Source organism: Lissotriton vulgaris, chromosome 9 (assembly GCF_964263255.1).
Source record: "Lissotriton vulgaris chromosome 9, aLisVul1.2, whole genome shotgun sequence".
NCBI lineage: Eukaryota > Metazoa > Chordata > Amphibia > Caudata > Salamandridae > Lissotriton > Lissotriton vulgaris.
Window position 1 is genome coordinate 357744180 of NC_141697.1, and position 27095 is coordinate 357771274.

The 27095-nt window shown below is 43.9% G+C and overlaps 1 protein-coding gene across 1 annotated transcript in view; it reads right to left on the reverse strand.

Annotated features, from left to right (window-relative positions):
• Nucleotides 1–26779, reverse strand: part of LOC147690131 (alpha-1-antitrypsin-like) — a 113312-nt gene extending 86533 nt beyond the window's left edge. Inside the window, exons 1-2 of the mRNA XM_086937732.1 lie at nucleotides 26670–26779; nucleotides 1743–2406 (exon numbers count right to left, since the gene is read on the reverse strand). Of these exons, the coding sequence (XP_086793858.1) occupies nucleotides 1743–2388 (646 nt within the window). The 5' untranslated portion in view covers nucleotides 2389–2406; nucleotides 26670–26779. The remainder of the gene's footprint in view (nucleotides 1–1742; nucleotides 2407–26669) is intronic.
• Between the last annotated feature and the right edge of the window lie 316 nt (nucleotides 26780–27095).

Here is a 27095-nt window from a genome sequence, read left to right on the forward strand (position 1 = left end):
GAAGGAAATAAACCTCATCTGTCAATTCTGGAGGAGTGGGAGACTTAGACACATGATCCAAATACCTAGTCATCCATGGTCACAAGAAGCCAGAAAAAGAACTTATGTATTGAAATGTATTAGTGATTTTTGTCAGGAAATAATGGTGACTAAGACCGTGTGCATTACTCCTTTATATTGTAGAACTATGCCAAATGTCATCGTCAGGCATCCTTGCAGTGACAGGCGAATGTAAACTAAGTAGGCAGGAGTTTTTATATTGTGTTAAGCCTATGTCAAAAACAAGAGGTAAACATTATTGAATTGTGAAAAGCTTGTTTTGAAGAATGTAGAATAAGGTCTGTGCATTGTGAAACACATATAGTAAATGCAAAAGGCAACAATCGTGCATATGATTATATTTTTATGTGTAGCATTTATTTGTGCGTGAACAAAAATGCATTTATTTTTAAAGGGCTTTCTAGATATTGCTTTATTGAATGTTATTAGTGTGCATTGCTGAGTTCTGTTCATCTTGTTGCTTCTTCCTGAGTAAGACTTGGACTACTTTGGCTCGCTGTCCTGAGAGGTCAGTGCTTAAAATTGGCACACTTTGTCTCTATTTCGGGTAACTTTAAAAGACCACTTATTGTCATATTTAAGTCCCAGTAACTAGCAGTGTTGCCCATGGGCCTCCCGAACCGTAACCAGCCTATGGTTACTGTAAATCCATTTGCAATCTGTTTTACGTCCTGCGTATGTGTTGAGGTCGGCGATGACAGAAATGGCACAGAAGTAAAGAGGGACAGACTAACACTAAAAGTGTTCTTATAAAGAGGAGCTGGAGATTTGAAGAGAAAAAGCGTTGGCACATCTTTCGTATACTAAAAGGTTCATAAAAAGAATGAATGTTGCATTTGTATGTGATTTTGATTAATGTCTGCAGATGGTCATACTCTTATCCAGGGACTCAAAGATGAAACCGGCATTACAAGTAACCCTGGGCAAAGTACTACGCTACGCTTGCATAGTTTGCGAAGTTTGCGCTACTCCGCACTACGCGAATTGCACAAAGCACAGTGCAAACACGCGTACAGTAGCAATCATTTTTTGCTTGCTCACAGTCCTCAATGTCAAGTTGGCAACCGTGAGCAAGCAAAATGACATATTGGCGAGACTTTTTCCTCATTCGCGATCAGCAACATCAAGTTGCCAATCGCGAGCGTGGAAAATAAACCTACCAGCAAGATTCTCAGCGCGGTGGGGTCAGGTTTCTCATTGCGAGTGGTCGCCTATGCTTGCGACCACTTGCGATGAGAAACTACTAGTCGGCGTTGAGAAAGCGGCCTCTTGAGTAGAAATCCACTCGAGCGGCAGAAAACAACTGCTTGCACTGTGCAAGATGCTGTCTGCACAGATTGCAAAGTGCGGACATGCATTCAGCACTGTGTAATCAGTGCGAACAGCATTTTGCACAGTGCACTACGCAGTTTGCATAGCTACGCATAGCTCACGTAGTGCGAAGTGCACTTTGCATAGCTACTCGTAGCACTACTACGCAAACTACGCCCAGGAAAAATTACAAGTCCATACTTGGCAAAAGAGTTTCAAAGAAGCCAAAAATATTCAAACCAGTCTTAGAAGGAAAGCATAAGGAACTTCAATTAAAGATATTATAAGAAATTGTTTTAATAGTCTGGGAATTAATATTGGCAATCACGTTTAGGTCCACCAATACAGTATCAATTCACAAACAATCTTACCTCTGAAGAAAATATAGTTAAGCAGAACCATTGCAGCGTCCTTGTCCACGCTCTGCATCATGTCTACAATTTTTCCGTTTGTGTGCTTCTCCACGTAATCGTTTATCTGTTTTTTTGCTTCTTCTTCATTTTGGAAATTGGTTGAAAAGGCTTCTGAATTATAATGCGTTTTCAGATCATCTAGAAATTTGTTCAGGAGTTTAAAATCTGTCTTAATAAAGAGGGCATTGCCCACGCTCATTTGCAGCTCGCTATCAGGTTTGTTTAGCATCTGGAGAAGGTGATGGAAGCTCTCGTGGATATCCTGTAGTGAAATGCTGGTAAGGTTTAAGTGAAGGCCATGTAGTATTTGACTCAAAGTGGCACCTTTTGCCCCTAAAGACAACATCGCCATGGTAGTTGCAACACTTACAGGAGAGACGACTACATTACGGGACCCTGCTGCCCTGAGAGAGTGATTGAAGAGTTGGAATGAAAAATGTGAAATGGATTCTGAAATTTTGTGGCAGGCCATAGTTTCACTTTCATGGTGTTTGTGGTCAGAGTGGCCATGCTTGTCTTTGTTTCCATGGCCTTCATGATGATCACAGAGGACTAATCCATGAAGCAGAGTGACAAATAGGCAGATGTATAGTGCAGACCTCATGTTCTTTTGGAAAAATACCTGTGAAAACAGGAAACGTTAGCAGTCTTGGGAGCACAAAACAATGTCCAGCAAACAATTCTATGAACAATAAATAAATTGAACCTAAGGTGGCGTTTTTGTTTCCAGCATAGCATTTACTTGATGTGCTTGGGTTGGCTCCCAAATTTTACAAACTCGAGGTTTCACTATCTTTAAACTTTTGTCACGAAGAGCAATTTACTGTAAAACATTCAGTTGCTTTTCCTGCACCAACAATTAGTTTTTTTTAACTTACTTCTTAGTTGTGGTGGTGGTAATACTCGGTTAGAGGGAGAGGACATGATGTGAGCATGTGAAAAGCGGCAGGGCTCAGAGGTATAGTGCGAGGTGTGGGAAAACATCCGAAGGGGGTGCGTTGCAAATCTTAAACGGGTGTGACTTAAAGTGCAGAGAGTATAGGTGGAAATGAAGAAGAAAGGGATGAAGCTAATTTATGCCCACATCAGATCATGTTCCTGGTTTTGGTCATCGGAGGGCAAAGATGTCAGGTATCTTTTGTGGGGGAACTAGTCCATTAATTAATAGGTGGGACCACAGTGGTGTGATGATAAAGGTTACAGCATCAGGTTCCTGATGGGGAATTATTTGGATGCTGACATATGTCCAAACTGTGACACACATTTCACCTGCATGAAAGTGTGTGTGTATGATTGACTTTAGTTGTAGAGACCTGGCTAAGAAAGTAGAGAGTTATCTTAAACCGTTCAAGAGTGTGTTTCTCTACCCCACCTCATCTGGCTTCCAAATTAACTTCTGTAAAGATCCGATTAGGATAACCTCCCTTCCCCCAAACTGCTGGTCCCTGTGTAATTTCATAGAAATATTGTGATGAGATATTTAAAACTATGTCACATGGGCCATTCTTCATATTATGTGTGTCAGAAACAGTGTGGAGCATAACAATATAGACAGCGACTCCTAATTTAAGATTACAAACTATGCCAAATGGGCATCATGTGTTATGAACATTGAATATATTTGGTGCTATTTTGACAAACTGCATGAACTTTCCACCACAACGTGTTTCATACACCTCAAGTTAATCCTCAATAGATTCATGAGGATTGGTTAAGGAGGCAAAAGTTATAGAGGAACATTCCCAAAAGTACTTTTCCTTCTGTGACTTCCCATAGAGAAAAATATTTCACACCCAAAACAAAGATACTGGATGAGCTTTCAGCTAACTTTCTTGTGGTGACACAGAGCTCAAATTAGGTAATACAATGTGGAACTATATTGAACACTAGAATCAGATTTTTCAAATTATGTTTTCAGTCAAACAAATCTAAATTTTGACAGTTGCAGTCAATTTTGCGAAACCTTTAATTTACACTCAAAATTTCAAATTCATAGTCAATATTGTGGAAAAAAATCTATGAAAATATTATATAAAAAAAGGATGTTATTTAAATTGGGAATGTGGACAATATTTAAAGGGACAGAAAATGTTCTTTATGAGCAGGTAAAAAACGATGTGCATACTCTCACCAACTGACATAATAAAATATGATTGTGACTTCTTAAATCATGAAATCCTGAATTTAATTATGCAAATGTTTGCGTACATTGTAATTTTCTTTTAAAAGGCTCTTGCTTAAAACTTTAACATTGTTTTCAAGTGCAGAATTGATTTGGTATGCATTGTTATAGTTTGGTTTTTATTGAGGATCCATCAAATGTAAGCACCATTCCAAGGAGAAAGTCCATTTGCTAAAAACGTTGGTATGAGAAATCTGCATACGATTTGACAGAGAGCATGTATAATCTTTTTCAATATCTCAGTTTTCTTGTGCATTCGCAATTGTTGGGGAAAGTTAATGGGAGGAAGGTTGATTTGTAAATAACTGTGGCTCCATTTGAAAACGTTGCATTAAATTGGGTGGACGAGCTGAATGTCCAGATTCGTTTTTTTGTTTGACGCAGATCCATTGAGGGAAATGTCAGAATTCATGCTTTCCATTTTCAGTTGCACAGGAATTTCAGTTTATGGGCCTCCATATTCACAGCACCAAATGAACACTGCCTTTGGCTATTGTGCATCTGGTTCCAGTGCTTAATTTGAGCCAGTGGTTTCTGGTGCTCAGCACTGGCACTTAATTGGCAAAACCAGCTTTTATGACTGTCTGCCACATGGTGGCGATGTTTGTCTAATTTACAGGTGAGCATAATACCAGTTGTTTATTAATTTAATTTACATTAAAAATTACTAATACCTGCCTCCGGGCCATTCTTATAGCTTTGGGGGCTTGAAATGATGTGAATTGTATCACTTGTAGGAGTGTGACAGTTGTAGTTGTGTTAGTACTGTCATTGCCTGCAATGGCATTGGCAATGGGTGATGTAAGGCACAGTGGGCTCCTGACACGGGCCCTGACACTTACTTTTTTGTTACAAATTAAGCACTGCATAGTTATGTAGTGATAACTGGGTGCTAAACGAGCCTAAAGCCACATTTTACCCTCAGATCACACTACACAAGACCCACATCTGTGGAAAGTTGATTTGTGCATATGGGTTCCAGTAAATAGATTTTACTGTGAGCCGCATAAGGCCATGTGCATCTGGTCCAGTAGCTGTGGGCTCAAGCAGTAGCTGCAGAGGGCTGTATATTAGAATACAGACCTCAAAAATATTGTTCCACCAGAAACAATACCAAGTATCCTTGCTGTATTCATAGCACGATTATCAACAAAACATATTGTGAAGGTACTAGGTTACTATAGATTTATTATTTTTCATTCCACCCACATCTAGGAACACAAGACATACATTTAAAGCATCTATAGTAAACCTATATTTACCCATATATACTGACCTTCACAATATTTTTCCAGTCGATATTCTTGTTGCAATAGTTTTCGAGCACGACATTGCAATAATGTACCGCCTGTACGCAGTAGGCTCTTCAGAAACGGGATTTTGTAGGTTAGAGGCAGATAGAGAGTCTGTTTGCAAGGTACTAACGACAACCACAGCCAGAACCTAACCTCTGACAGGCACAGCTTAAAGAGGCTGACATAGCGCTCTCTGATACCATACATTTGTGAGTAAATGAAAATATATGATGTCCAGGTAGGTGCACACATCCTATGAGTGTGCTGACCAAGAATATTTAGCCTACAAGCTAGCTGCGCACTGCGAAAGGCTCTGGAAAGCTGATTTGGGAGCTAGAGGGACTGGGTAGATAACAATGAATGAAAGCCGCAGTCTACACCTGGTACCCACTTCAGAGGGTACACGCTGTGCATCATCGGCTTTTGGTTGTGTAATGGGCTGCTATGGTGCTACCCAAAACGTATGCCATTTACAACTGACGCTGCTGTGCATGACCTTTACCTGCAGAGAGCTGATTTGGCGGGTGGGGTGCCGGGGCTGGGGAACTATCGTATATTTGCTGATTTATATAGCGCGGACATTGCCCAAAGGCATCAGAGCGCTTTACAACACATAGGATACATGGTTACACCGGGTTGCAGTAATAGTAGTTCAACTCAGACGTTTCCATCAGTGGATGCCTACCAAAGTTACCACAAGAGACAACTACAACAGTTGGGCAAAGTGTCGTAATTGGCATGGCCGCGTTAGCGATTAGCTGAAACTACACGTTGTCCTCCTTAACTTGGCTATATATGAAAATGCCATTTTGAATGTTGCGGCAGCCATCTTAGACCATAAGCGGCCTCGTGGCCGGCGTGCCCTTTAGTCCGTTGTCCGTACCACTGACCACTTCAGTCTGCCCAGCAACAGGCTATTTTTAGTACTGGTCAAGCGTGCACATGCGCAGTCCCAACTGACCAGTAAGCCTTTAGGAATGTGCGCCAAACTGACCAGCGGAGTTGTACCCCCTCCAATGAGCTGGCTGTATTCCAAAACATGACCATATATGTACCTAAATGTGTTCTAAACTTGTTCCGCCTATCTTTTATTGCCCTAAAACTGTATAAAAATCGGGGTCACACCGGTGTTCGGTGTGATACCTCTTGCATTACCGAAGGGTGTTGTTTGAGTGTACCACCACCCCATGGGGTCTTAATAAACTTGTTCTTTGCTTTTTCCAGTTTCCGTGCCAACAGTTCTTGAGTGTAAGTGGGTTATCCTCGGAGCATGTAGGCCTTGGGAACCCTGATTACTTCAAATTGGCGACCACGAAGGGACTCATCGGCGACTCGGATGCCCGAAGGAGAGGTCATGACGAAGGCTTGGAAACTCGCCATGGACGGGCGCTGCCACTGAGTGACCCGAGTCTTGGCTCCCACGGTGTTTCTTCCTTTCCTTCCGATCTGACCTTCCAGGTGGCGCCGGTCTCCGACTGAGTTTTCGAGTGTGTGTGTTGCTGGGAAAGTGCCGTTTGGCTGATTCGATTACAAGACCTTGGCAGTTGGAATCTGGACATTTGAGAATTTGGGTAAGATTTGTGTTCGGTAAGGTAGTCTTCGGACGCTTACTGAAGTTCTATGATTTGTGTTCGGTAAGGTAGTCTTCGGACGCTTACTGAAGTTCTATGATTTGTGATCGGTAAGGTAGTCCTCGGACGCTTGCCGAAGTCCTACGATCTACGTTTTGATTTGAGTTAGCTAACATTGTGACTTTGTGATCTTTGAACTCATATGTGTAGTGCACTTCACATAGGCAGGCATGTAGAGATGTTTCTCTAACTTTGTTTTTTCCTTCTGAGCGGCACATTTGTGTGAAGTACTGTAAGTGCCATTTTGTACGGTGTCACGCTTTTGTGATACTTTTTGAACATGCCTGTTTTCAGCACACTCCGAGGGATGTGCTGTCTTGGAAATGGTACCACAATTAGGTTAGCGGAAGCACAGCCGGCTCCCCCAGAAGGAACACCAAATCGCGAGATGTACATCAAATTCGGCCTGCCCCCTATTATGTACAGCAAATTATGGCATAAGTATACAAAGGCTGATCCTGAATTGCAATGGCCACTACATGGGTCGTTCGATTTACGAAAAGTACAGTTTGTGGAGCAATGTTTGTTTCAACGCAGGTCTAGACAAAACATGTTTGATTGTGTGCGAATGTGGGAGAAAGCGGTGCGTGAGCGTATGAAGCGTGAAGTTGCCTTGGCGGACAAAGAGCAGCGCAAGGCTGCTCGGGATAAGGCTTTACAGCTTGAGGAGAAGGAGGCTCAGGAGAAGAAAGAGAGGGAGGAACGGGAACGTAAATTGCAAACGACTGGTCAATTTCCTATTCGCCGACCGCTTTATCCTGTCCTTAATAATGAAATTGATGATTTTTCATTGCTAGATCGGTCACCGCCTCCGTACGTTTCGCCGACGGCACCAGCTGCAGATTCGGAGGATGATGGACAGGATAAGTCGGACCAGAAGGGTGTATCTGCTCTCAGGTTTACTGCGGAGAGGTCCGCACATTTACGCAGTTGGGCTCGTAAAGTGAATAAGAAATGTGTTTCTCAGGATGAGTTGCTTGCGGAGAAGAGGGCGTGGTCGGATCTTGAATTAATGTATTTTTTGTCTAGTTTGGCGGATGAAGTTGTTGCCGCGTATCGTGAACTTTCAGACACGTTAGAACCTAAATCGTTGTCAGTGTATCGTGAGAATTTGGTTAGAGGTGTATTTGATCTTGCAGATGTTGACGACCTATTCAAGCAACTGATCCGGCTGCGAGACGAGACGACGAGATTGCGGGAGGAGCGGAAAGGAGGCAAAAGGAGTCCAAATCGGAGAATAACGGGCAGATTAAGGAGTGTTCTCTCCGGGGTTCAGATAAGAGGTTTGCATTGCATGTTATGCCTATGCGTGAAGCCGCGCCCTTGTATGTTCCACCTAAAGGGGAAGGTACAGATGATGATAAATCGTCAAAGGATGCGAAAGGGTATTTTGTATATAACTGGGTATACACGCCTTGGAATAGAGCAGATGTTATGGCATTGAAAAATTCTCTACCTGATCTTCGGAAAAATCCGGCGGCATTTTATGAAGGGGTGGAAGGGGCTATTTCGTCTTGTGTGATGACTCTTGTTGATATAGATTTGTTCTTTGGGCTAATTCTACCACCTGATATGTGGAGACAAATTCGTAAAAATAATGATGAAACAATATTGGGGGGCACATGGAAATAAATAAATGCTGCCGAATTAGATAGGGAACCGGCGTGTAAGCCTTGTCAGTTAATTCTAGATCTTCCGGCAGCTATCTTGATTAAATTAAAGACGCTTGTTCCCTCTAAAAAGATCGATTGGACTATGTTAACTTCGTGCAAACAGAAACCCGATGAAACGGTTTCAGATTTCTTTACACGCTTCGAGGAGGCATTCCATGATTACAGTGGTCAATCTTTAACAGACGATACGGGTCGGCATTTGTTTGTAGATAAGTATGTGGCTAATCTCCTACCGGAGATTGCAAAAAGATTGAAATTGAGTGAAAGTTCCTGGGCCACGGCGACCCATGCGTCTTTGTTAACTATGGCTCAGTATTATGAGCGGCAGGAATTGGAGGCTAAAGAAAGTGTTGAGAAAAAGGCGAAGGAATTGAAAACGAAGGTGATGTTGGCGCAGGTTCGGGGAACACAGGGTAGAGGGAATGATAGAGGTAGACGAGGTGGAGGGAATACGTCATATGGTCATACGGATATAGCGGAGGATCAGTGTGCTTATTGTAAGGAGTTTGGGCATTGGGCTGATGATTGTCCGGTACTTCGTGAGCAGCATAGTCAGCGTGGTCGAGGAGGTGGTAGGTCGAGAGGAGGTTATACGGGAGCGAGAGGTGGCGGAAGTGATCGTGGAAGAGTTGAGGAGAGGGGCCGTGGCCAGGATGAGCGAAACACGTTTGATAGACGAAATCAATATCAGATTTCGGAGGGTGAGAATGTGGAGCACCAGGATTATGTGCATGCATAGGACTGCGTAGGATGGGGTAAGGAATCAGTTGAAGTGCCGGTAGATCAGCAGGGTCCATATGTAACAGCGGGTATTCTGGGTTCTACTGATCAATTTCTAGTCGACACAGGAGCTACACGTAGCGCTTTGTCGAAAAACTTGGTTCCGAGGGCTCCCCTGTCTGGCGAAATGATTACATGCGTAGGGTTTGATGGCACACCCTCCCCTAGCCCATTGTCAAAGCCCCTTGCATTATGTCTTGACAAATATTTCAGTTTTGGTCAATTTTTGTTATCACCCCATACGCCAGATAATATCCTGGGTATTGATTTGCTTAAATATTTTCGAGCAACGATACGGTGCGCTCCTGAGGGTGTGCGGGTTATCCTGAATGACAATTATCCCGACCCCGACAGGTTTTATGCTATTTTAGATATTCCAGCTTTGGCCTCTCTACCGCATACGTTATGGGCGACCTCAGATACGGATGTGGGAGAGATGCGTATTCCACCAATACACATTACTGTTAAGGAGGGGGCCCCTCTACCACGAGTGCCACAGTATAAGATTTCTAGAGAAGGTGAAATTGCATTGACACATATTGTTCAGGACTTAATTTTTGCAGGGGTCGTGGAGGAGGTCCCTTACAATGTTTGCAACAGTCCTATTCTTCCGATCCTTAAGAGAGATACTGACGACAAAGTCTATCGCTTTATTATTGACTTGCGAGAGATCAACAAAATTGTCATTCCCCAATACCCGGTGGTGTCTGATATCACGACCGTGCTTACGTTGGTTCCACCAACGGCCACAACGTTTAGTGTAATAGATTTGAAAAATGCGTTCTTTTCCATCCCTGTCCATCCTGATAGCAGATATTTGTTTGGCTTCACGTTAAATAATAAATCGTATAGATTTTGTCGTGTTCCCCAAGGTTATACTGAAAGCCCTAGCATCTACAGCCAGGCTCTGAAAAGGCAGCTAGATTCTTTTAAATTGCAGTCTGGCGTTGCTCTCATCCAGTACGTGGATGACCTTCTGCTTGCTGCTGACTCTTATGCACAATGTGAAGAAAGTACACTTGCATTGCTTTCCTTTTTGGCACAGAACAATCATAAGGTTTCGAAGAAAAAGCTTCAATACTGTAGACCTCAGGTGACCTATCTCGGTCATCTGTTGTCTAAGGAGGGGCGTGCATTAACATCTGACCGGATTCAGGCAATTCTCGACACACCTGTCCCTCGCACGCAGAGAGATGTACGTGCCTTCATAGGGTTGACATCCTTTTGTAGACAGTGGATCATGGGTTTTTCACATATCATAAAACCCTTGCTAGCGTTATTGTCCAAAGCTACACCAATGCCCTTAGAATGGACAGATGAATGTCAGAAGGCTTTTGAACAGTTGAGGCAGGCCCTTTGTTCCGCACCCGTGTTAGGCACACCAGATTACACGAAACTTTTCACACTGTACGTGCACGAGAATGATGGGTGCGCGTTGTCCGTGTTAGTGCAACTACACGGGGATAAGCAGAGACCATGTGCATACTTCTCTGCCATTCTTGATCCTGTAGCACAAGGGTTGCCTGGGTGTTTTCGAGCGGTAGCAGCAACGGCAGTAGCCATACGACAGAGTGAGGGGAATAGTGTTATCGCACAAACTGCTGGTGTTAGTTCCTCACGCAGTAGATGCTCTGCTAAACCAAACAAAGACCCAATACCTCACGAGTGCACGGCTAACAGGATATGAGCTGACACTTTTGGCGCCACATATTACACTGAAAAGATGCGCTACTTTGAACCCTGCCACTTTATTGCCCTATCCGGCCGAGGAGGGTCAGGAAGAAAAACATCACGATTGTGTTTTCCTGACCGAGGAACAGACAAAGGGTCGTGTCGACTTACAGGATGTGCCACTTCCAGATGTGGATGGGGAACTGTGGGTTGATGGATCGTGTTTAAGGCTGCCAGATGGTACGACTTCCGCAGCCTATGCGATCACGACACTTAAGACAGTGGTAGAAACAGCTAGGATACCACAGAAATCGGCTCAGGCAGCAGAGCTGATAGCCTTAACAAGAGCCTGCGAGTTGAGTGTTGGCCTATGTGTGAACATATACACAGACAGCCGATACGCCTTCGGAGTAGCACATGACTTCGGGCTACTCTGGAGAGAGCGTGGGTTTTTGACATCTCACGGAGAACACATTATGCACGGAGAGCTAGTGCGTGATCTCCTAAACGCGTTGCTTGGCCCAAAGAAAGTAGCGATAGTAAAATGCAGTGCCCACAAAAAGATCACGGATAAAGTGGGTCAAGGAAATACCTTTGCAGACAGCATAGCGAGACAAACGGCTATGTCCCAAACTAGCTCCCCCATGTATGTGATACAATCGCAGGCTGAGCGATGGAGTGATGCTAGAGCAGAAATATTGGACATTCAAAAATCAGCTACTGAAACTGAACTTGCGGCATGGGCAGCAGATGGGGTACTAGATGACGAGGGTTGTTGGAGAAGCAAAGACATGGAGAAATGGAAATTGCCTGCGGCTTACTTGCAGGCGATGGTCCAGATGACGCATGGACTGGCACATGTCGGAGCTCTTGCAATCACTCGGCTGTTAACACGAGTTTGGGAACATCCTGAGATTGCTAATACTGCGAAGAGAGTAGTGCAGACCTGCCTGGTTTGTTTACAACACAATCCTGGAAAGGGGACCCATACTCCGAAAGGAGGGTTCGTTCCACCTTCTGCACCTTTTGAGGTACTCCAAATGGATTACATCCAACTCGAGCGCTGCAATAACCTGAAGTACGTCCTAGTGGTGGTATGTGCCTTTAGCAAATGGGTTGAGGCTTTCCCCACGAAAGACAATACGGCTTTGACAACAGCTAAGGTGTTGCTTAAGGAATTTTTTCCTCGCTTTGGAGTTTGTAAATTTCTGTGGAGTGATAATGGGCCTCATTTTGTTGGAAAGATTGTGGAGTATGTACTGAAGGGGTTAGGGATTCAGCAGAAGTTCCACGCTGTATTCCACCCTCAGTCGGCAGGTCTGGTTGAGCGGTACAATGCTACGTTGAAACTTAAGCTGGCCAAAATTGTGGCGTCTACATCGTTGAAGTGGCCAGACGCTTTGCCGCTAGCACTGCTCTCTCTTAGATCAGTACCCCATTCACGAACTGGCCTTACACCCTACGAGGTGGTGTTTGGGCACCCCATGAATATCTGGGGGGTGCCTAAGCCGCGATTAATACATGATGTGCCTTGTGTTATGATGAACGACTATTTGGCACGATTAACAAATGATTTGCTTTCTATTCATCAACAGGTTCGAGAAGCGCTCCCTGACAACTCTAGTGGAGAGGGCCATGATCTCCGCCCTGGTGACCACGTGATGATCCGGTCGTTTGAGAGAGCGAGCAGTCTGGAGCCCAGGTGGAAGGGCCCCGAACAGGTCCTCCTTGCAACCCGAACCGCTGTACGAGTGACCAACAGGAAGCGGTGGGTGCATTCGACACACTGCCGCCGTGTCTCTCCGGATCTAGTGACTCCTGCTGTGCTGACCGACTACAAGGAGATTTTGGAGAAAGAAAAGAGCCCAGCTGTGACGTCGGCCGAAGTTGAGGGAGCCTTCCCGGACCACGCTGTTGCCGGACAAGAGCACTACAACCTGCATCCTCGATAAGAAGATTTTTGTTTTTCTTTGTGACTGGTTGGTTACCGCTCCAGGTTTGTGAAACGGAAACCGGGAATTCCAAGGGGGGGGGATCAGTTCTGCCAGTGTAGCGACACCCGTCTTGGCCCGGAGAAGAAAACAACGGCTACCTCGGAGTTCAGCACCGCATTTTTCTTTTTTTTTTTTAGGTATACACGTACGTGTATCTGAGACTCTGTGAACAATTTGTATTATTTGAGACTTTGCACGAACATTCCTGAACTATGGCATCAACGGCAGCACAAGATAAACGAATATTAGGTGCCATTCTCTTTGTTGTGACTATTGTGGTGATAGCTGTAATAGCCTGGGTAGTTGAACTTGTGGTGCCTGTACGAGAACATTTGCTGCCGACTACCCCGGCTCCATCTGAACATTTTCACTTTACATTGCCCTACCATGAAGAGCGACATCGACAAACTTACCTGAATAACAGTTTCATTCAGATTCTTCATCACACACATAATATGACTAATACCTCGAATTGCTGGGTGTGTGGGATGTTGCCGGGGCACCAGAAGAGAGGGGGTACCCCACTCATTCCACTCCCGTTTTCGCATAATGGATCATGCAACGCCTGGTACACCCTCCTCTTTACTTTGAGATGGCCAACGAAAGGGGGGGTGCTTTTCCGTTTGAATAAAGTATGCTCCCATGACAAGGATGGGTTTCCACGGGCTGAGGGTACTCGATTTGAATGGAAAGAGTACAGGCCCGATAACGTGTCTGCCCCGCGTGTGTACAGCAATCAAAGAAATATTAATGTATCTAGCGCACATGTCATTAATGTCATTTCTACTAAAGCCGATTTGTGTATTAGGAATTAAGGTTCGATTGCAGTGGGGAAAAGTGAATGTAACACTACTCTCACTTTCGACAGTCCGAATGGCATCTCATTTGTAGCATCACGAAACACGTATTTTATTTGTGGCACGAAGGGTTACCATCAGCTTCCATTGGGATGGTTGGGCACATGCTACGTATCGTTTGTGCTACCTCCTGTATTCATTGCCCCACCAATGTATCACAATGATTATACCTTGTATCATGATTTTGTTCTGAATAGGGTTAAGCGGACTGTTGTTCTGGATGACATAGACCAGACCGACACTGCCTTGCAACAGTATGTGGACTTTAATTTGGGACTATTTTCCTTCGTGGGGGCTGCATTGAACAGTCGGAAGATAAGACGACTGACACGTGTTGTTGAGGCTGTAGCGAATGACACTGCCATTGCCCTGGGAAACATCACTGAGGAACTACAGATTTCTAGAATTGTTACGCTTCAAAATAGGATAGTGCTGGATGTAGTTTTGGCTGACCGGGGGGGGGGCATGCAGAATTATCGGAAGCAGCTGTTGTGTATACGTACCGGACAATTCTCCATCTGTTTATGATGCCATATCCAAGCTCCACAAGATCGCAGCTGAGATAAATCCGGACAATGGAACTTGGACACTTTCAGGATGGTTCTGGTCCATGCTTACTACCTGGGGCTGGAAACTGTTGACGATTCTATGTATAATCGTGGGAGCAATGTTTTTTATATGCCTATGTATTCAATGTGGCCCGGCCTTATGTTCTATGTGCCTATCAGCTTGCATACCATCAAGACGAGCTCTTGCTCATGACAAAATGATGCTTCATAAAGAAGTAACCCAAATAATGTTAATAGACATCGAGGACGAACATCCTGATTATGTTCACTATGAGGTAGATTCAGCTAAACGCTAAAAGGGTCGTCTGTCGTAATTGGCATGGCCGCGTTAGCGATTAGCTGAAACTACACGTTGTCCTCCTTAACTTGGCTATATATGAAAACGCCATTTTGAATGTTGCGGCAGCCATCTTAGACCATAAGCGGCCTCGTGGCCGGCGTGCCCTTTAGTCCGTTGTCCGTACCACTGACCACTTCAGTCTGCCCAGCAACAGGCTATTTTTAGTACTGGTCAAGCGTGCACATGCGCAGTCCCAACTGACCAGTAAGCCTTTAGGAATGTGCGCCAAACTGACCAGCGGAGTTGTACCCCCTCCAATGAGCTGGCTGTATTCCAAAACATGACCATATATGTACCTAAATGTGTTCTAAACTTGTGCCGCCTATCTTTTATTGCCCTAAAACTGTATAAAAATCGGGGTCACACCGGTGTTCGGTGTGATACCTCTTGCATTACCGAAGGGTGTTGTTTGAGTGTACCACCACCCCATGGGGTCTTAATAAACTTGTTCTTTGCCTTTTACAGTTTCCGTGCCAACAGTTCTTGAGTGTAAGTGGGTTATCCTCGGAGCATGTAGGCCTTGGGAACCCTGATTACTTCAAGAGGACATACCCAGTTACATGAAGTCAGATCAGGGCGCATTGCAGAAAGTACTTAAGCCTGGTCGAGGGTGAATTAACCAAGATGTCTGTCAAATAAGAGGAGCTTGAGATCCTTTTTGCAGGTTGTTAGGCAAGTCGTTAGATGGAGTGAGGGCAGAGGGTCTGCACAGTGGGCTCACGCTTTTGGAGACTTCATACAAAAAACATCTCGGACAGCTGCATATGCCCGTCCCCAAGGAAGAAACCAGTGTCTGACTCATGGGGGATTGAAAGCTGAATAGGGAGACACATTAAGGGAGTGCTGATTATCTTTGTGTGTTACTTGCAGAACTTTCCTGTTTTCTTCTTGCCACCTGAGGAATGTCTTGGTCCCCCGCCCCACATGGCACCCCCTCAATTCTGAGAGTGCTCTACAGCAGAGAGGCTGAGATGGTCTTCTGAACGCTGCTACTAGCTAAAATAATGGCTTTGTGCTATGGCAAACATGCAAAAGGCAAGGTTACATGTGATGTCATTAGAAGCATTAATTCAAATGGCATTTGTGATGGCATCCTTCATTTCATTTTTTAAATCATGTGCAGTGCATTGGGGTGAGTTATGATAGTATTGCTATCCCTTAATGACAAATTTCAGTATTTTTGAGATAGCAAGTTGTAATCATAATGTTTTTTAACTAACGTTTGTTAGGGGGAATTTATCTCTTTCATTGTGGTTACGTAGGGGCTTATTTATGAGCCCCTTGTGACACTTTCACACCGCCGTTACATCACTTTTCGTGATGCAGCGGCAGCGTAAACAATGTGCCACGTTGCACCATGTTTACAAGGTGATGCATCTAGGAAGATGCGTCACTTTGTAAAGCCCTGCGCAACATTATACCTGCATCACCCACGCCACGAAAGCCTCATAGGAGTGGTGCAGTGAAATTTATCAGACTTCACAGCGCCACTTCTAGGACAACACTGCATCAACACATTACGCTTGCCTCATAGCAGGCCTAAAGGTGATGCAGTGCTATGTATGTGGACCTGCCTCTTGCATTGCTGGAGTTGCGTCATGCTTGCGAAAACCCCAGCAATGCTGGACTTTTGCGCCAACAGATACCTCAGGATTTCTGATGCATCTGTCACTCTTTGCGACATGGAGCACCATACAGTAAATACGTTGCATCCAGTGTGTTGCAAGAAGGGCAAAGTGAAAACTGTCACATCGCTGTTTTCAATCAGTGAGGCAACAGTTTGTGGATGTGTCACGCAAACAAACAAAATGGCCAACATCGAAGGTGATGCTTCAGTTCCTTACACTCATGAAAGGTGATGCATCTGGTCTTTGCTCTGGAAGAGGTGATGCGTTGGTTCCTTACTGCAAAGCAGGGAAGGTGATGCATCAGTTCCTTCCCGAAGAGGAGGTGATGCGTCGGTTTCTTACTGCGTGGTGAGGTGATGCATTGGTTTCTTACTGCTTCCCCCAGTGATGCAACAGACTTGGCCACTCAATGCAACTCGATGCGGTGCGAGGATCCGGTGACGATGCATGAACTCTTGCATCCACACAGCAGCCCATGCATCAAACTCGGTGCAATGATCTCAGACTTCGGAGATGGTGCACTTGATGCAGTATGCCACAATTTCCCGAACCGCGGCAGGCGTGCGACTGTTTCTTTGGTGATGCGTCGGCAACAGGTGTGGATGTGTCTCGCTATTTTGATGTTGCATTGCTCCCAGCGGAAAACAGTCTCTAGAGGTCCAGAACAGCAGCAGGCACCTCTTTGCAGGTTAGAATTCCCAGAAAGGAAATTCAGGGGAGCTGGTGGTGGAGTCTTTGTGGCCCTGAGACTTCAGAACAGGAGGCAAGCTCAGTTTCAAGCCTGTGAAGGTCTTCTTTCAAGCAGGTGACAAAGCAAACAGCAAACTCCTTTTCTCCTTTCCTTGGCAGCAAGCAGCCACTGCAGACCAACCCCAGACAGCAAACAGCACAGGGGCAGTATTCCTCCTCAGATTCTCCGGCTCTTCTCCTTGGCCCAGACCTGATCTAAAAGTCTGGGGTCTGGGCCCCTCTTTTTATACCCCAAAATCCTTTGTTGTCTGGAGGCAGAGGGTGTCTGTACCCAGCCAAAACCAGTGCTGTCCTCACTGGTGCAGCTTCCTGGCAGGAGGTGGAGACAGCATTGTTGAAGGCAGACCAGGCTCATTCAGGTGAAAGGAAATCTCCTCCCCCTACTCTAAATGCAGCCCAGGTCTATTCAGCCCAGCCCGGAGTCAGCCGGACTCATCAGACAAAATTGACAGCATTTCCTACCAGGTCATGCCACACACATTAGGGCATGTCTTACCTTTCACATACAATGCACCCTGCCCACAGGGGTACCGTGGGCCTACCTTAGGGGTGACTAATATGTAGAAAAGAGAAGGTTTAGGGATTGGCAAGTGTGTGCACTTGCCAAGTCGACATGGCAGTTCAGACTGCACACAGGCTCTGCAATGGCATGCAAGAGTTTCCTTTTAGAGGCTGCTGCAACCCACAAGCAGCACTTGATTTACAGGCCCTGGGCACACACAGTGTACTATACTAGGGTCATGGAATCACTAATCCATATTAACAATTTACAAAGGGAGCACTTGCACTTTAGCACTGAACAGCAGTGGCAAAGTGCCCAAAGCATCTAGAACAGCAAAACGGAGTCCAACACACAGTAAAAACACAGGAGGCAAAGACAAAAATGCAGGGGAGACCCACGCCAATGGTGCCTGGTCTAACAGGAATCCTAGAAGTGATGCATTGAAATCTGATAGATTTTACTGTGCCACTTCTATGAGGCTTTGTTGCATGCAAATGCCCTCCCTGCATACATTATACCTGATGCAAGTATAATGTGGTGCTGGGCTTTATAAAATGACTCATCTGCCTAGATGCATCACCTTGTATATATGGCGCAACGTGGCGCATTGCGTATGCTACCGCTGCAAAACGAAAAGTGATGCAACGGCGGCTCAAAAGTATCGCAAGGGGCTCATAAATAAGCCCCAATGTTTTTTTGTGCATTTGTTTTTTTTAAAACACTGCACTCTGTTCTAGCTCCTTGGACCCCTGTGCAAACCTCCACGTAGACAGAATACACTGACAATATGTGCATCTAAGTATGGACTCTAGACAGAACCATTAGCCTAGCCTCAAAGTTATTTATAAAGTAACATGTTCTGACACCCTCCTTTTCAATCCCACCACAACATTGATATGCATGAACCTAAAGTTCCCACCACTTTGCTTAACAGGGTTACTGTTGTTCTTATTTCCTATAGATTTGTCCAATGATGGCAAAGGTATTAGTAAATCGATGCCTTTTTAATCTACATTTCCCTTTGCCTCCCCCTTTACAGAGGTATAAAAAATATGATATTCTAAGAGTAATTGAAATATTCTAAGTAGCTGCCAAATGTAATGTAGATTCTTCAAAAAACCCTCAAATTATGATATAATTTAAAATCAATTTTTAACTGTCAAGATGTGCATACAATTATACCTTCAAAGTCCATTCGCCATTTTTGTAACATAAATAATCTCAAAATTCTTGCTGTATTTATACCAAATAACACTAAGTTTGCAAGAGATTGCCACAGTGAACCCCATCCAAAGGAGTCCAGGCCAGTTGAGGGAGCAGGCGAGGCGTGATCTTGGCACTAGCGCCAGCTGACCCGCCTTTCACAGCAATAATAAGGGCTTGACTACATTTTCTCACCTTGCCTTCAAATTAAACCCCACTACACCACCAATATGGTAAGGATTGTGAGCAGCACTGCAGTCCCTAAATAGAGAAGCCACATGAACTCCTGGCGCACCTGAGCCTAGGTTTAACACTGTAGCCTAATGCGATATCCTTGATGCCATCTCCCTGCTCTGATGTGAGACACATCAGAAATAAACAAAGCCAGCAACTTGGCACTCAACGGAGCTGTGGTGGAATTACAGAGACTCTATAGGTGTCGCAGGTGTACAGAGCATCTGTAATGGCCCAGCCACTCCTCCAGTATAAAATGTATAATTATAGTGTGACAACTTCCCCTGCCGGCAGGAAACAGTCATGTATCGATTAAGATTATGGCATGTAACAAATAGACCAGACCATGAGTCCAATGCCATTAACACTCCTGCTGCCCTTACTGTGGATCCTTTTTAGGATCCTGATTTTCCACTGCTGGGCTTATTCTAATCCAGACTTTAATGTCCACCCTTGGGAGTTCAAAGAGTTATCAACCTGGGCCCCAAATCTCAACTTGAAGTGACATAAACCACCACATGTCTACCTGTAGAGCATCCCTACAGATTACTTTTTTCTGAAAAGCTATTGGGAACAGACATGGGACCAATTGTTAAACAGCTTCTGCCTACACACATGCCTCAGGACACCATACTTAGAGAAATTACAGGCTTGGGGTCGAAAATGTCAACTTTGAAATCACATTGTCTGACCTTTCCTTGAAAATAAAGTCATTGCACTCTAATTTTACAGATGTCCACAACCAGCTAAACACTGTAGATAGACAGCTTGATGTCCTAGACAGACTAGCATCTGAACAACCAGACCGGAGGTCAGAACTAGGGTATCTCCAACTAAAAGTTCCTGATTTAGAGGACCACACCACCAGAAAAAATACATATATACGTGAGACCTGTGAAAGTCGCAAAGGAAATAATATGCTGGTGTGTCTACTAAATGCTTTGCCTGCACTATTGGGTATCCAATACGCAGACTCGCTAGAATTCCAATGAGTAGAGAGGCTGCGACCCAACCATTTTTTGATGCACCCCTTGCCATCAGGGATCAAAGCATGCATAACTGGACACCCCAAGTAAGCCTGAATCTGCAGGTGGCAAAAATGCACGAGGGCCTGTTTGCTCTGGCAAGGCAGCAGATTTATATCATAGAAGATTTCCCACATGATGCAGTGACAAAACAAAACAGTTTTTCTCTTGACCAGTACAATATCAAATATGATCTTCTCAACTCCGCTGCTACCTTTATAACAGATAAGGGCCAAACGACTGACCTTTATAATTCAGACACACTAGAAACTTTACTGGGAGACCGAAGGCTTCACACAGATGGAAGCAGGACAATCTACAATATGAGAGGAAAGCACAGCCTTGCGAGATGGAGTTGAGTTGGCCCCAGCAGCAGGCAACACACAACATTTCACAGGAAATTGGACAGATTGGGCCTTAACACAGTGGTAGAGGCACTGGCCCAGGCCCAGGACAGGTACTAGTCTAACTCATAGCTGAAAGGCAGAAACACTACTGGAGTCCCAACAGTATATGAATAGCCAGGAATGCCAGGTGTACTTTCCTGCAGGCCATATGACTGCCTGATTGATGTCCTACTTTGTTTGTTGTTGTTATGACAGGATTTCTCTCCATCTCTGTTAGACAAATCCTACAGACCCGTAGCATTGGGAAGTTAGCTTTCCTCCACAATAACGAGTAATGTACAGAGGCCCTCCCCCATTGGGCCAATGGCAAGCATGAGGAATGGTCTGATGGAGCTCTATTTTCTTCCCCCGTCAGGTGCTTGAAATCAGCCCTACTTGAGCACTATACACCGACCCTCACCAATATGTCCTATTTCCCCCCCATGCATCACCTCATTGCTTTTTTTGGTACCCATTGGCTTCCATGGTTAACTTGTAAAGCTTGCAGGTAAATGTTTTGGGTCCTTTCCCTCTTTCTCCCTCTCTTATCCATTCCCCCTCTAACATTTTGAGCACTTATAGCATATAATCAGACAACCAGAACTTCATATCACTATAATAATCAGCTCCTCGCTTCTGCATGTTTAACAACTGCCCCCTCTAGTGGGATCCTCAAACCCCCAACTTATACACAATCTTCACAAGCTCAATGGTCATGTGTAGAGATCACCAGCCCAGGACGTATCCTCTCATCCTCTTAGTGCGCAGCAATCCAGACACCGGCTTCCTTTAATCTCAAATTTCTGCACATTAGTGGCCTCAATAGCTACATCAAAGTCAGAAAATACTGACCTATCTGCTTTGTTCCAGGAGGCCCACCTATAACTAGAGGCAGCAGACAAACTGAGGAATGACTGGGTGGGCAGACTTGTTAATCTCTGCAGGAGAAATACACAAAACACTGGCTAAATAAACACCACCAATACCATAAAGAAGAGTGGGATTGCTATATAAACCATTCCCCACAAAGTGCTACGTACCTGTCTTGAACTGAAAGGTAGATATGTGATGCGAAAATCAAATTTATAGGGCATACATTGATACTGAGATCCATCTACATACCAAAGACAAGTAAATCCCATTCCCTGACGCATAATTTAAGGTTAATTACAAAAATTAGCATGACCTAGGTGATAATGGGGGAGGCAAAAACTGAGCAATAGATGTCATACTTGACCACTCAACCCCACCTGACCCGCACAATGCAAAACAGAGTTGTCCTAAAGGATGTGAAGGATGATAATGGCCTGATAGATGTATGGCTTATCTTGCACCCGCTATCTGAAGACTACTCCTTTTACTCAAAGGTGCACAGTACTACCTCTCTAATTGATTACTCCTTCCTCAGAGGTCCACTATTGCAAATACCATTTCAGCAAGACATAGTACCCGGAGGCATTTCTGAAATTTTCTTGGTCAAACTGGCCCTTTTATTAGGGCATTGCTGGCCAATGGGAAGGATGTAGCACATGAATGCTTCCCAGTATAAGTCCCCAAAGGACAAATGTCATCTAACCCTTTCGCTGCAAGCGTCAGCCAACGGCCATTGCGAGCACTACCTCGGTAGTGCTGGGCACGTCCATTGGCCGATGTGGCCCCGCCCACTCATTTAAACCGCGGCGGAAATCACGGCGCGGTTAAGCGGCTAAACTCCCAAGTACATGCCTATTGCTTCTCATATACCTGCAGGATATTTTAGAGGTCTTTGTCTCCTTCTATCCCTCCCTTTATTTGACATCATCCTCAATCGACTAAGAGGAGGAAGACAGGTTTTTGACTTCCCTTACCTGCATTTTCTGAAGTGGATTGGACATTGTTAGAAGGGGAAATAACATGGAAATAAATCAATGAGTGCATCGCCAACCTTCCTACCTGCAGGTCGCAGGGTGAAGATGGCTTCCTGGGAGAATTTTATAAGGATTTCAAGACTCTTATCTCTCCAATGCTTCATGAAGCCTTTAAAGAGGCTAATCTCACAGACTACAGAAGGGCCATACCTAACAAGACTATCCGTACCCGGTAGCCAAAAAAAGGCATAGATCCTTTAGAGTGCGGGAGCTATAGACCCTATCTCACTTATTAGTGTTGATATGAAAATATTAACCAAGACTCTAACTGCCAGGCCTTGCCCAGTAGGTTGATACTATCTCTAATTCATCCATCGCATGGCTTTGTATCTCAACATTTGTCCCAAAAACATTTAATAACATTAGCATCTCTGAACTGGTCTTCTAAGGACAAAGAACAGGATACACTGGTATCCCACTTGACTGGAAAAATCTTCAACTGAGTTGAATGGTCACACCTCTTTAAAGTCCTGGTCAAATTAGGGCTGGGAAGATAATTCATAATGAAGGTCAAATGGCTATGTCCAACCCCGGAGGCTCAGCTTATTTGCGCTGGATTTATGTCCAGAGACTTTTCCATCCGCATGGAACACGGCAGAGGTGCCCTCCTACACCATTGTTGTTCTTGCTGGCACTCGAGCCACTAGCTATAGCACAAGGTGTTAGCACCTGATTCATGGGATGCCCCTTACTTTGGTTAAAGTCAAGGCATTGTTTTATGCTGACAATATCTTATGACTGTTACCAACCAGGGGAAACGCACCCCACACTTATGGACCTGTCAGACAACTACGCAAATCTGAAATCATGCCTATGTCAGAGCATTCCAGCTGTGTCTGCATTACTGGCTTTAACTTCAGGTGGGAGACAAAAGGGATAAAATTCCCAGGGCTCATTGTCACCTGTGGCTTAACTCATATGATTGTGGCTAACATATCAAACTAGCCTAAAAACCTATGAGGGAGAAGCCATGAAAATGGTTATAACAACCAATTTCAACTATGACTTTGGGATGCCTCCTGTGTTTGGATCCCAAAGCTGCTGCTGGTGGCCCAGATACACATGATCTTAACAACTTTTATTAGGAAGGGCATGTGTTCCAAACTAATAATTGACAAACTCTACATCCATACTGCATCTGGGGGTTACGCTTGTAACATATGGTCTCCTATTATGTTGCTCATCACTATCCCAAATGGTGCACTGGTGAGAGAAGGTGTCAAACCTGCAAATGTGGATACTCAGTGAGACAGATATACTACAATGTCCCAAGCCACCATAGGAGCCCTTTCCATTGCCATAACATCCAGATTGCAGACCGATAATCCTATACTCACTGTCATGCTCCACATTGGGAAATTGGCACATGATCCCCATAACATTATTGCATGGTGCCATAGATCAGCACCATTATGGTGCAATAGACAAGTGTGTATAGGAGGACATTCTGTCTATTGGGAAGCGTGGCAGTCCCTTGGGATTTCACGAATAGAGTAATTGTATGCAGGGTACATGCTTAAGACTTTCCAAGATCTCCAATCAGATTTCGGATTGCCACACACTCAACAATATAAATACCTCCAATTGACACAGTGCTTAGTTAAAAACTGTCATAGAGAGAATACTGACAGGCCCCACTCACCAATACTATGCTAAATAGAATTGTGGGGAGACGCAAAGGATTGTTTTCAGGCTTTAACAATCTTTTAATTGGCACTGAATATTCACTACTCATTAGGAAGAAAAATAGAACTTAATGGAAGCCACTGCTCAATTTAGATTATGACCCTGAGGATTGGCTAACCTTATGAGAATTCATGACATGCTACTCTGGGAATCGATATTCATATAGACTATTTCTCTGTCAATCAAACTACAACACAGATATATCTTAGTCTCCAAAAATTCAAATTTTTCCAAATCAGGTCCGGGTACACAAGTCTTTATTCAATTTCTTGCACTCTCATCAAACATTAAACGCCATGGGGATATCATAATTATATGCCCACTCAATCCTCTGCTGTGGAACATGACAATTATGTCACCCAATAACATTAAAGTTAACAGGAGTACAATAAGGAGAGATGTGCATGTCAGTAAGAGATTAGGTCAGTAAAACCTCTTGCCAGGAGGAAAAAGACATCATTTGGATGTTCTGTTGTAACGTAGTTTGATTGATGAAATACCAGTCAATATATCTGTTATCCTGATGAAGGCATTAGAAATAAGAAAGCCAAAACTATGACATTATAGGCCATACATGGATAATGGCTGGGAGATGAGAATTAATTTGAAAATGTATTACTACAGATCATCCTGATTGTTGAAATAAAGACTACTGGCCTCTGACTTACACTCCTACTATTTGAATATTATGGCTCATTAAATAGTTTAAGATGGATGCATGAAAGGATGAATGATTTTTAATTTTAAGGGGTAGTTGTGTGAATCATCTGTGCCCAAATTGTTTCTTTTTTACGCCATACAGGCAGAACATTTTGGCCTTTATGAAACAACCAGAAATAATAAGACACCAACTTCACCTAGGGATATAGTATCTATCTTTAGCATTTCTATTGCCCACAGATTTGTCTGAGGAATTCCTCTCTGCGAATATAAGGTTTAGTAGTATATGGTGCTCATACAGATATGTAAAGCTGCTAATATGGGTTACTGTCATAGATAACAGTGTCTTTTCTGACTGTATCCATTATTTGATATGATGTAACATGCTCAACTGCAGGGATTTCTATAGGTGCTGCATTCATAAATCCACTAATAGCTCCATAGTTTATACGTGGATGCAACAATATCCTGTTTGGGCATGAAATCGTGTATGCAAATACTCCTATGAGACGAAGCTGTGCATCAGTAAGCACCAGATTTAGAAAATCTTCTTCTCAATCCTTGCTCATCCAAGGCCCTCATTTTGAGAATCGTGATTCTTGGGGGTATACAGCTCTAGGCATTCTAAGTTTCCCAGTGTTTCTGGGTCAGGGAATACCTGGTCTGCAAACTCTGGACCTGATAGGTCCGAAGACACCGCACCCTGACCTTTCATCTGCACTGGGAACAGCTGCTGTACATTGCTCCCATTTGCACTCAGGCTGCAGCATGGAGGAGCAGCAAATGCTCCCCCAGATCTCCTCTCACCAATTCTGTCCTCCCACCCCCTCTAACACAGCCCTCAGAATAGCCTTCAAGCACCTTTACCACCTGCCTTACACAGGTGAGAAATGTCCTTGGAACTGAACCAACTATTCCAGGCCTGCTTCTTATTCCCTGTTCCGAGGCAATCATTTATAATCCTTGGATTTAAGTGAGATGTTCCCACAGAGAATCAGTGATTCTGGCTGGGAATCACAGCATCTCAATCCAGGGAACTAGTAATGAGGCCCTGGAGAGGGAAAAAGTTGCAGTTTGCACATTCACTAAATTATGATGTGACCATGCGTAGAAGCAAAATGCTTTGTGACCGCCCATTTCATGCACAACTCTCATAAATACTTTGGGCCTGATTCACAAAGGTAAACTGAGATGAAAATATAACTTTACGACTTTTGATATTCACAAAGGGCTTTTATGAGTAGTAAAGTCAGATTTTTGTCTCATTTTAACTGAAGTCTCAGTTAGACTTTAGACCAAAACTTAAGTTAAACTCAGACAAAAGTCTAACTTTACTACTTGTAAATGCCCTTTGTAAATACCGAAACTCGTAAACTTAGACGTTTTTTCAGATTACCTTTGTGAATCAGGTCTGTGAGTGCAAAATGTGTTGTTGAGGCAGGTCCGTATTCTTGGCGGGTGCAGAAGCTTCTGCATCTCTCCTAAATAGAGTTTGAAACATAATGTGTGCCTGATACGCTCAATCTAATTCCTCCACAGCAGTTCTGCTTTCTATAGGGCTGCTGCAGAACAATTTGCAACAGCACAATATGCCCTCTACCTACATTGCAAACCACATTTACTCGACTATGATGAGCAATTCAGTACTGAATATATTAATTCCCTCAAGTTAAAGGCAAAGTAAATTAAAAAAATATATATAAAAAGTGCAGACTAGACTTTCAACCTCTATTGCTACATTATTTTGCCCATCAAACAATTTCAAACAATCTCATTGGGGACAGTACAAAAAACGAATTGAATACAATACGCTAAAATGTAACATGAACCATACATCAAAAAAACTAAAGACATTTGATAGAAAAAAACTGAGACAAACCAAAATTGAAAAGAAAAAGAAATGAAAGCTTACGGTAAGTATTGAAAGTTCCACTCGACTTCACAAAGTCTAGGCTCATCTAAGGGATGTGCTTTATACCTGGAAAAACACTCAGATTTCAGCAAACAGTATTCCTGGGTGAACATTAACCACCAAATCACGTGTGGCTTATCAGACATATTAAAGATTGTGGAACAATTTACTCTGTGCACTTGATGTTACATACAGCAGTGGAAGGACTGAACGTGAATCAATATAGCTTGATAACTCCACACAGAATCGACACCCAAGTCTTGTCGTTAGGATGAAGGTTTGGTGTCATCCACTGAGCAATTCAAGCAAAGCGAGAGCTTTGCATAGAACTGGAGGTGGAACTATTAGCAGACAAAACTGAGGTCATGGTACGAAAATGGCAAACTTGATTTAAGATTGGAATCTTGTTGGTCTTGTGTTATAGGT